The 11800-nt window shown below is 46.7% G+C and overlaps 1 protein-coding gene across 4 annotated transcripts in view; it reads right to left on the bottom strand.

The window, feature by feature from the left end:
• Nucleotides 1-7685: 7685 nt before the first annotated feature.
• MATR3 (matrin 3) overlaps nt 7686-11800 on the bottom strand; it is a 32007-nt gene continuing 27892 nt past the window's right edge. For 2 of the 4 annotated variants that reach the window (XM_038771216.1, XM_038771219.1), the window contains 4 exons: nt 11366-11413; nt 10405-10795; nt 9971-10092; nt 7686-8872 (listed from right to left, as the gene is read on the bottom strand). In XM_038771216.1, coding sequence (XP_038627144.1) covers nt 8822-8872; nt 9971-10092; nt 10405-10795; nt 11366-11413 — 612 coding nt within the window. In that variant the 3' untranslated portion in view covers nt 7686-8821. The remainder of the gene's footprint in view (nt 8873-9970; nt 10093-10404; nt 10796-11365; nt 11414-11800) is intronic. The other 2 variants (XM_038771218.1, XM_038771217.1) reach the window with 1 other exon arrangement.

Genomic DNA, 11800 nt, shown 5'->3' on the forward strand with positions numbered 1-11800 from the left:
TTTATTTTGTTAAGACGTTTTGTTTCGTTGTCTGTCTCCCCTCTTCTAGACTGGGAGCCCACTGTTGGGTAGGGACCGGCTCTAGATGTTGCCAACTTGGACTTCCCAAGCGCTTAGTACAGAAAAAGCGCTTAATAAACTATAAAATTTACTCTGCTGTTGATTTTATTTTGTTAATACGTTTTGTTTCGTTGTCTGTCTCCCCCCTTCTAGACTGGGAGCCCGCTGTTGGGTAGGGACCGGCTCTAGATGTTGCCAACTTGGACTTCCCAAGCACTTAGTACAGAAAAAGCCCTTAATAAACTATAAAATTTACTCTTCTGTTGATTTTATTTTGTTAATGTGTTTTGTTTCATTGTCTGTCTCCCCCTTCTAGACTGGGAGCCCACTGTTGGGTAGGGACCGGCTCTATATGTTGCCAACTTGTACCTCCCAAGCGCTTAGTACAGTGCTCTGCACACAGTAAGCACTCAATAAATACGATTGAATGAATGAATGATGGCACTTATTAAGCACTTATTACGTGCAAAGCACCGTTCTAAGCGCTGGGGAGGTGACAAGGTGATCAGGTTGTCCCACGGGGTGCTCGCAATCTTAATCCCCATTTTACAGATGAGGTCACTGAGGCCCAGAGAAGTTAAGTGACTTGCCCAAAGTCACACAGCTGACAATTACAAGGTGATCAAGTTGTCCCACGTGGGGCTCACAGTCTTAATCCCCATTTTACAGATGAGGTAACTGAGGCTGAGAGAAGTTAAGTGACTTGTCCAAGGTCACACAGCTGACTTCACCTCTCTGTACCTCAGTTCCCTCATCTGCAAAATATGGATTCAAAAAACCGTTCTCCCGCCTGCTTTGATTGGGAATCCCATGTGGGACTTGATCATTTTGTTTCTATAATAATAATAATGATGGTATTTGTTCTATCTAATCCTGGGTTCTAATCCTGCCTCCGCCACTTGTCTGCTCTGTGACCATGGGCAAGTCACTTCACCGGGTCTCAGTTCCCTCCCCTGTAAAATGGGGATTAAGACTGTGAGCCTAAAGTGGAACACGGACTGTATCCGACTTTATTATCTTGCATCTATTGCAGTGCTTAAAACAGTGTCTGGCACATAGTTGTTAAGCACTTACTATGTGCCAGACACTGTTTTAAACACTGGGATAGATGCATGATAATAAAGTCGGATACAGTCCGGATCGGAGCAGCTGAGGATTTTAATTTTTTTTTAATGGCATTTGTTTTCATTCATTCGTTCAATCGTATTTATTGAGCGCTTACTGTGTGCAGAGCACTGTACTAAGCACTTGGGAAGTACAAGTTGGCAACATATAGAGACGGTCCCTACCCAACAGTGGGCTCACAGTCTAGAAGGGGGAGACAGAGAACAAAACAAAACATATTAACAAAATAAAATAAATAGAATAAATATGTACAAATAAAATAAATACATTCATTCATTCAATCATATTTATTGAGCGTCTACTGTGTGCAGAGCACTGTACTAAGCGCTTGGGAAGTCCAAGTTGGCAACATATAGAGACGGTCCCTACCCAACAGCGGGCTCACAGTCTAGAAGGGGGAGACAGAGAACAAAACAAAACATATTAACAAAATAAAATAAATAGAATAAATATGTACAAATAAAATAAATTCATTCATTCAATCATATTTATTGAGCACCTACTGTGTGCAGAGCACTGTACTAAGCGCTTGGGAAGTCCAAGTTGGCAACATATAGAGACGGTCCCTACCCAACAGCGGGCTCACAGTCTAGAAGGGGGGAGACAGAGAACAAAACAAAACATATTAACAAAATAAAATAAATAGAATAAATATGTACAAATAAAATAAATAAATACATTCATTCATTCAATCATATTTTTTGAGCACCTACTGTGTGCAGAGCACTGTACTAAGCGCTTGGGAAGTACAAGTTGGCAACATATAGAGACAGTCCCTCCCCAACAGCAGGCTCACAGTCTAGAAGGGGGAGACAGAGAACAAAACAAAACATATTAACAAAATAAAATAAATAGAATAAATATGTACAAATAAAATAAATAAATTCATTCATTCAATCATATTTATTGAGCACTTACTGTGTGCAGAACACTGTACTAAGCACTTGGGAAGTACAAGTTGGCAACATCTAGAGACGGTCCCTACCCAACAGTGGGCTCACAGTCTAGAAAGGGGAGACAGAGAACAAAACAAAACATATTAACAAAATAAAATAAATAGAATAAATATGCACAAATAGAGTAATAAAATAAATAAATGCATTTAATTAATTTAAATAAATAAATAAATAGTGTAATAAATCTGTACAAACATATATACATATATACAGGTGCTGTGGGGAGGGGAAGGAGGTAAGGTGGGGGGGTTGGGATTTGTTAAGCACTTAATGCCATTAAAAAAAAATTAAAATCCTCAGCTGCTCCGATTCCTCAAGCCAACTAGCTCCTAAATAGGCCCGGGCTCTGTCCACCAGGCCACGTTGCCTTTCCCTTAATAATAATAATAATAATAATAATAATTTTGGTATTTGTTAAGTGCTTACTATGTGCAAAGCACTGTTCTGAGCGCTAGGGAGGTTACAAGGTGATCAGGTTGTTCCACGGGGGGCTCACAGTCTTCATCCCCATTTTCCAGATGAGGGAACTGAGGCCCAGAGAAGTGAAGTCATACAGCTAAGTGGTGGAGCCGGGATTTCAACCCATGACCTCTGACTCCAAAGCCCGGGCTCTTTCCACTGAGCCAAGCTGCAATTGTCAGCTGTGTGACTTTGGGCAAGTCACTTTAACTTCTCGGGGCCTCCGTGACCTCATCTGTAAAATGGGGATTAAGATTGTGAGCCCCACAGGAGCAAACCTGATCACCTTGTATCCTCCCCAGCGCTTAGAACAGTGCTTTGCACATAGTAAGTGCTTAACAAATACCAAAATTATTATTATTAAGGGAAAGGCAACGTGGCCTAGTGGATAGAGCCCGGGACTGGGAGTCAAGACGGACTTGGGTTCTAATCCTGGCTCCGCCATTTGTCTGCTGTGTGACCCTGGGCAAGTCACTTCACTTCTCTATGCCTCAGTTACTTCATCTGTCAAATGGGGATTAAGACTGTGAGCCCCATGTGAGGCAGGGACTGTGTCCAACCCGATTAGCTTGTATCTACTGCAGTGTTCAGAATGGCGCCTGGCATAGAGTACGTGGCTTAACAGAAGCCATAAAAAAGGGGGAGAGGTAAGGGAGGGACCTGAGGAGCTGTGGGGATTGGAGAGAGGAGAGAAAAGGAGAGAAAGAGAGAAAGGGAGAGAAAGAAGGGGGGAGAAAAGGAGAAAAAGAATAGAGGGAGAGAGAGAAAGAGAGAGAGAAAGGGGAGAGGGATAGAGAGAGGAAGAGGGAGAAAGAAGAGAGAGGGAGATGAAGAGAGTGGAGAGGAGAGGGGATAGAGGGAGAGAAAGAAGAGGGAGAAAGAAAAAGAGAGGGAAGTACAGGAGAGAAAGAGAAAGGGAGAGAAAGAAGAGAGAGTGAAAAGGAGAGAGGGAGAGGAAAAGGTAGAGAGGAGAAAGGGAGACAAAGAAAAGAGAGGGAGAGGGATAGCGAGAAAAGAAAGGGAGAGAAGATGAAGGGAAAGTAGAGAAAGAAGGGAGAGAGAGAGGGGAGAGGGAGAAAAGAGAGAGGGAGAGGAGAGGGGAGGGAGAGAAAGAAGAGGGAGAAGGAGAGAGGGAGAGAAAGGAGAGGGAGAGGGAGAAAGAAAGAAAGAAGATAGGGAGAGGGGAGAGAAAGAAGAGGAAGAAAGAAAGAGAGAGGGAAAGTACAGGAAAGAGAAAGGGAAAGAAAGAAGAAAGAGGGAAATGGAGAGAGGGAGAGGAGAAAGGGAGATAAAGAAAAGAGAGGGAGAGGGATAGTGAGAAGAGAAAGGGAGAGAAGATAAAGGGAAAGTAGAGAGGAGGGAGAGAGGAGAGAGAGAGAAAGGGGAGAGGGAGAGGAAGAAGGGAGAGGGAAAGGGAGAAAGAAGAGAGAGGGAGATGAAGAGAGAGGGGAGGGGGGAAGGAGAGAAAGAAGAGGGAGAAAGGAGAGAAGGAGAGAAAGGAGAGGGAGAGGGAGAAAGAAAGAAGAGAGGGAGAGGGGAAAGAAGAGGGAGAAAGAAAGAAGAGAGAGGGAGAGAATACAGCAGAGAAAGAGAAAGAGAGAAAGAAGAGAGAGAGAAACAAGAGGAGAGGAAAAGGGAGAGAGGAGAAAGAAAGGGTGAGAAAGAAAAGAGAGGGAGAGGGATAGAGAGAAGAGGGAGAGAAGATGAAGGGAAAGAAGAGAGAGGATGGAGAGAGGGAGAGGGGGGAGAAAGGGAGAGAAAGAAAAGAGAGGGAGAGGGATAGAAGAGAAAGGGAGAGAAAGAAGATGATGGGAGAGAAAGTAGAGGATGGACAGAGAGAAAGGGAGAGAAAGGGAGGAAGAGGAAAGAGGGGGAGGGAGGAGGAAGGGAGGGAGGAGGAAGGGAGGGAGGGAGGGAGGGAGGGAGGGAGGGAGAGAGAGAGAGAGAGAGAGAGAGAGAGAGAGAGAGAGAGAGAGAGAGAATATGAGGCAGCTGCAAGAGGGAGGCCCTGGAGCCCAAGACCAGACTTGTCCTAGGATAAAATGATCTGGGCTGTAAACCGTTGATGATTATAATCCACATTATCGCCAGCGTTGGGGATTTTCCCAGCCCCTTTCATCTGGGCTGCCCCCGGACCTTAGCTCATTGTTTCCTGGTCCCTCACAGCGTCCCCAGAAGAGGAGGGAGGGAGGGAGGGAGGGAGGGAATGACAGAGAGAGGGGGAATGAGAAGGGCGGACAAACACTTCTTTTGTTCGGGGGACATTCACTCATTCAGTCATTCATTCATTCAATCGTATTGATTGTTTACTGGGTGCACAGCACTGGACTAAGCGCTTGGGAGAGGACAACGATAAACCGACACATTCCCTGCCTACAACGAGCTTAGAGGGGGAGACAGACAGGAATAGAAATTGATAAATGACGGATATGGACACAAGTGGGCTGGGGCTGGGAGGGGGGGGATGAATAAAAGACTGAGCCCCCTCCTTCCCCTCCCCACAGCACCTGTATATGTGCATATGTTTGTACAGATTTATTACTCTATTTTATTTGTACATATTTATTCTATTTATTTTCTTTTGTTACTACGTTTTGTTTTGTTGTCTGTCTCCCCCTTCTAGACTGTGAGCCCGCTGTTGGGTAGGGGCCGTCTCTAGATGTTGCCAACTTGGATTTCCCAAGCGCTTAGTACGGTGCTCTGCACACACTAAGCGCTCAATAAATACGATTGAATGAATGAATGAATGAATGAAAAGACTGTGAGCCCCACGGGGGACAACCTGATCACCTTGTATCCCTCCTAGCGCTTAGAACAGCGCTTTGCACATAGTAAGCTCTTAACAAATGCCATCATTATATTATTATTAACATTATTATTATTATTATTATAGTAAGCGAATAACAAATGCCACATTTATTATTATACAGTTGATGAGCAAGTGGCGCCGCCTCCTGGAGATCGCATCAAGTGCACGGCCGAAAAATTCACCTAAGAGCGAATAATCGGGGTAATAATAATAATAATAATAATAATAATGGCATTTATTAAGCGCTTACTATGCGCAAGGCACTGTTCTAAGCGCTGGGGAGGTTACAAGGTGATCAGGTTGTCCCACGGTGGGCTCACAGTCTTCATCCCCGTTTTACAGATGAGGTCACTGAGGCCCAGAGAAGTGACTTGCCCAAAGTCACCCAGCTGACAAGAGGCGGAGCCTGGATTTGAACCCATGACCTCTGACTCCTCTGAAGCCCTTTCTTTGTGTAAGACACTGCACCAACAGCTGGGAAAGTTACAAGATCATGAGGTCGAAACACAGCTCCTGTCCCGCACGGGGCTCACAATCTAAAGGGGGAGAGGGAGAAAAGGCAACCCCATTTTACAGATGAGGAAACCGAGGCCCAGAGACATATAATCAGGACGATGGTATTTGTTAAGCGCTTACTAGCTGTCAATAATAATGATGGCATTTATTAAGCGCTTACTACGTGCAAAGCACTGTTCTAAGCGCTGGGGAGGTTACAAGGTGATCAGGTTGTCCCATGGGGGGGGGGGGCTCAGTCTTCATCCCCATTTCACAGATTAGGAAACTGAGGCCCAGAGACATATAATCACGACGATGGTATTTAAGCGCTTACTAGGTATCAATAATAATAATGATGGCCATTATTAAGCGCGTACTACGTGCAAAGCACTGTTCTAAGCGCCGGGGAGGTTACAAGGTGATCAGGTTGTCCCATGGGGGGGATCACAGTCTTCATCCCCATTTTAGAGATGAGGAAACTGAGGCCCAGAGACATATAATCACGACGATGGTATTTGTTAAGCTCTTACTAGGTGTCAATAATAATAATGATGGCATTTATTAAGCACTTACTATGTGCAAAGCACTGTTCTAAGCGCTGGGGAAGTTACAAGGTGATCAGGTTGCCCCATGGGGGGTGGGGGCTCGGTCTTCATCCCCATTTTACAGATGAGGAAATTGAGGCCCAGAGTCATAAAATAATAACGATGGTATTTAAGCACTTACTAGGTGTCAGTAATAATGATGGCTTTTATTAAGCGCTTACTATGTGCAAAGCACCGTTCTAAGTGCTGGGGAGGTTACAAGGTGATCAGGTTGTCCCCCGGGGGGCTCAGTCTTTATCCCCATTTTACAGATGAGGTAACTGAGGCCCAGAGAAGTGAAGTGACTTGTCCGAAGTCACACAGCTCACAAGTGGGATTTGAACCCGTGACCTGCCTCCCAAGCCCCTGCTGCTCCTCCCACTGGACCACGCTGCTTTCGCCACATCGAATCGATTCCTTACTCTCGGCTCCTCATTTCTGCTCCTCGGCCCAGGCCATCCCACTTTGCACTTATCCTAATTTTTTTCCCTACCAAATTCTGAAAGCTTCACAAACTCTACTGTTCTATTTATTACTCTATTTACTTATCACTCTATTTTACTTGTACATATTCTATTTATTTTATTTTGTTAATGTTTTGTTTTGCTGTCTGTCTCCCCCTTCTAGACTGTGAGCCCACTGTTGGGTAGGGACCCGTCTCTATATGTTGCCAACTTGTACTTCCCAAGCGCTTAGTCCAGTGCTCTGCACACAGTAAGCGCTCAATAAATACGATGGAATGAATGAATGAATCCTTTCTCCCAAGCTAAATGCTCTTGCCTGAGCTAACGGAAGGCTTTGGGCTGCAAATCCAGTCACCAAATCCGGAGGGTCTCGCAAGAAATTTCATCCCAAGGACTTTCTGAGGGTCATCGGAACAAAATTCCATATTCCCGAATCACATCATCACCGCCCCGCATCCCCCTCCGTCTCCACCCACGGAACTCATCTCGCAAGGAGTTGGAACCGTTCGCTGTTTTCCGACTTCAGAAAATGGCACAGAGAACACTCCCGCCCCCAAGAACCGTATTTTCGGCACGACGGGCCGCTGCTGTTCGTCCAAATCTCATCCCGAGATCCTTTTTTTTTTTTCTTTCAGGAAGAAGCCCACCCCGAGGCGATTACGACGGTGAGAAGGAATGTCGAATCCGAGTCGGACTGACCGGGCCCAAGTTCCGCCAAGCAAGAACAACAGAATCCTGTTGCCTAGATTTGTTTATTGGTAATCACTTCGGTAACTTGAATCCACAGATATAAGCAGTATATAATTGGAAAATTACAGGTCAACACAGATTACACATGCAGATATCTGTTCACAAAAGGGTCACATGTGCAAGTGATACATTTAATTAGGAGTCGGGGTTCTGGGGTTTGGACCAATCCGGCTCGAAATTGCCGGAATGTCAGATTTCATCCTGAGAAGATGAAGAGATATGGTCTACACGTCCAGAAAAATTGAGAGGAAAAAAAATCAATCAAAGGTTTGCTTATACCAGAGGTATTCAACAGCTACAGGATTCAAGTAACAAGCAATAAGAGCTCAAGAAATTAATACTGGCCAAAGAGAAGTATGGGAAAATTTTTACTTTTCACTGCAGAGACACCGACTACTAGACTAAGGAAAGAAAAATCTAGCAGGAGCTTAGAAAAACAAATTACGAAATTCAAAATCAATGACTTAAAAGATTCTTCCTAAAGGATAGCAATGACGTTAAAAGAATCTACACCTGGGGCGGTTTATTTCCCCCCTTTCTTTCTTTCGTCTCTTCCTCCTTCAGTTGCCAACTTCTCCTTAACTTAAGGAGCCTCAATTTAAGTCCTTAACTTCTCCGAAAGTGAAACGCAACTAAACCGGCTTCACACTCCAAATGAAAAAAAAACAACAAACAAAACCAAAAAGCCAACCAAAAAAAAACCAAAACTGCTAGGCTCAGATTAAAAGAATGGAATGTTTCCGATGAAATAAAAATACGGCGTAATTCATTTTGGCTTTTATTGAAGAACGGAACCAAAAACCTGATGACAAATTTCTGAAGCTCGAAACCAGTCAACGGCACGTTGGGTGGCGCGGGTTTGGTTCACGCATCAGTCCTCGGGGCTCACGCCTGCCCTTCTCCCGAAACAAGGAGTCGCTCTCGTGTTCACTCAACTCGATATGCGTTTTTGGCTAGGACACGTAACACATGAACGGATTTCTACTTTTACTTGCTTTTTCACTAAAACAAAAGAGAGTACAATTGATCCACCTACTAGCTACCTGTACTGCGTTTTAAAAAAAGGTTAACGTTAAAAACAAAGAACCGCGGCGTCTTTGCCCGCCCGCCTGGCTCGGCTTAAACGTCTTTCTTTTGCCTGCGGTCGTCTGCCAATTTATTCAGGATTTTCTGGAAGAGGAAAAGAAAAAAGAAAACAAAACAGGAGCGCCATCAGAGAGGAGGCTCTTCTTGATTCATGATATTCAGGCTGAGAAACCTATAATGACACAATCATCGCTGCGAGGGGGAGCACTTAACTGTACTTATTCATTCAATCGTATTTATTGAGCTCTTACTGTGTGCAGAGCACTGTACTAAGCGCTTGGGAAGTACAAGTTGGCAACATACAGAGATGGTCCCTATCCAACCGCAGGCTCACTTATTGAGTGCGTACTGTGTGCAGACCACTGTACTAAGCTCTTGGGAGAGTACAATATAACACACAATGTAACACACATTCCCTGCCCACGACGAGCTCACGGTGGCTTGGCCCATACTACATGCTTGAAACAGTCTCTTGACTGTAAGCTGCTATGATTATTATTATTATTATTATTGTCCTGGCTCGGCTGGATTTTACCTCAGTTTCATTCATTCATTCGTATTTATTGAGCGCTTACTGTGTGCAGAGCACTGGACTAAGCGCTTGGGAAGTACAAGTTGGCAACATCTAGAGACGGTCCCTACCCGACGGCGGGCTCACAGTCGAGAAGGGGGAGACAGACAACAGAACAAAACATATTAACAAAATAAAATAAATAGAATATGTCCAAGTAAAATAGAGTAATAAATCAATCAATCAATCGTATTTATTGATCGCTTACTATGTGCAGAGCACTGTACTAAGCGCTTGGGAAGTACAAATTGGCAACATATAGAGACAGTCCCTACCCAACAGTGGGCTCACAGTCTAAAATGGCTCACAGTCTAAAAGTCTAATAAATAAATAGAGTAATAAATAAATAAATAGAGTAATAAACAGAGTAATAGAGTTTGTGAAGCTTTCAGAATTTGGTAGGGAAAAAAATTAGGCAATTGGGTTCCCAGTCTAAAACCCATGTCACGGACCTCAAATTCAGTTCACCTGGTTCATGACCATATTACGCGAACGCCTATCGAGTCTCCGTTAGAAACCTGATGAGGGGGAAAACTCCCGGCCCAGCTCTTCCTGGTCCTGGCCCTTCCCTCCTCCCTCCAGGCTGAAGATCGCCGCGGCCCCCGCCTTACCTTTAGTTTCTGATAATGAGGCAGACTGCTGCAGTGGGTATTTTTCGCGACCTCTTCATTCGTGTAGAACAGAGAACACAGTTTGCAGTAAAACCCTGTTTTGGGGATCACGTAATCCACACCTGAAAGAGCCAAACGCAAATGCTCGCTGATGGGGCCCCCGAGTGACACGGTTTGCAGTAAAACCCTGCTGTGGGCATCACGTAATCTACACCTGAAAGAGCCAAACGCAAACTGCTCGCTGATGGGGCCCGAGGGACTTCGGTGGTGGTGTGTAGGGCTTGTGTACGCGCGCCTTCAGCAGGGAACGGTCGGGAAAAGGAAAGGGGCAATCGGATGGCCGCCGAACCGTAACGGCCCCCCTCCCCACTCCGCCTTGTTCTGAGCACCAGAGGGGCGTGTGTCCAAGAGGGCCCCCCGCCCTGACAACTCACCCACTGGCACATTGGGCTGGTAAGGCCCGATCCTGTACTCATCGGGGACAACCGTCTCTTCTCGGAAGCTGCTTTTCGTTTCGCGTTCGCTCTGGCCGTTGGCGCTCTCGCCCGCGTCCTTGTTGGGGTCCTGCGCCTCGGGGGCCTCGGAGGCCTCGGCGGCCCCGGGCTCCGGAGCGTCTTCGTTTTTCAACCCGTTCTCCAGGGTGGCCTCGCTCTCCTGCTCGATTTCTTCCATCTTATCCACCTTGATTTCAGCCAAACCGTCTTCGGTCCGGTCGCCCGACTTTCCCGGCCCGCCCGACTTCCGGGCCTTCGGGTGCTCCGAGTCCTCCTCGTCCCCCACCTCGTCCAGGGTGACGAAACCTTCCATGTTCCCGGGAAAACGGCGCTGTCGACCCCAGAGAGGCAAGAATTACTTGGCACCCTGTGACCCGGCCCCACCGGTCCTCGCCCCCAGGCTGGCCCTGTGACCCGGAACTCAGCCGGAGCCCGTTCGGGGAAAGACGTGGAGGGATCCGACACCCTTCCCCTGGCTCCGGGAATCTGCTCCTGGTGAGGGGCCAACTCCTGGGAAACGGACACCGAGTTCAACCTGGCGGAATCCCCGGAACCGGGTAACGAGGTCCGCCCCGGGGAAGCAGACAGACAGCCGGCCCGGAGAGATCTCAACTCCACCCCACCTCGCCCTCTCCCCAACTTGGATACACACTCGATCTCGTCACCTCTAACCACCGCACAATCTCTACCCACACACCTCCTCCCCGAAAATCCGTGCTACTCCTGCACCGAGACCTCCGATCTTTCAACCCCAACCGATTCTCAACTCGTTATGCCCCACTTCGCCTCCATACCCCAAACACCTTCCCTCGCTATTGAATTCCACCACCCTGTTGAACTCAACTCTCGCGCCCCTAACCCTTCGTCCGTCTAATACCATTAACCCACGGCCCCGGATCACCTGGACAGTTCGCCTCCTTCGCTCCTGTGCACGAGCAGCAGAGCACACCTGGCGGAAATCTAAATATCAGGCCGACTTCATCCACTTCAAGTTTATCCTCTCTTGCTTTAACTCTGCCCGGCAAATTTATTTCTCCACCCTTACTGACACCCATCCCCAACGCCCTCACCAGTTGTTCCAGACATTGAACTCCCTCCTCGGACCCCCAACCCCCTTCCGTTACCCCCAAAGAGCTCCCTAAAAATCTCCCCTGCCCCATCTCAGTCCCCCCATCTTCAACTCTCCCAGCCTTCCCAGCAGTAATTTGAGATCTCCTGTCGCTTCTCAAAATCCACCCCCTCCTCCTGTCTCGCAAACCCATAACCTTGGCGTTACCCTTGACTCCTCTCTGTCATTCAACCCACACGTTCAATCCGTCACCAAATCCTGTCGGTC

Source organism: Tachyglossus aculeatus, chromosome X2 (assembly GCF_015852505.1).
Source record: "Tachyglossus aculeatus isolate mTacAcu1 chromosome X2, mTacAcu1.pri, whole genome shotgun sequence".
In the NCBI taxonomy this organism is placed as follows: Eukaryota; Metazoa; Chordata; class Mammalia; order Monotremata; family Tachyglossidae; genus Tachyglossus; species Tachyglossus aculeatus.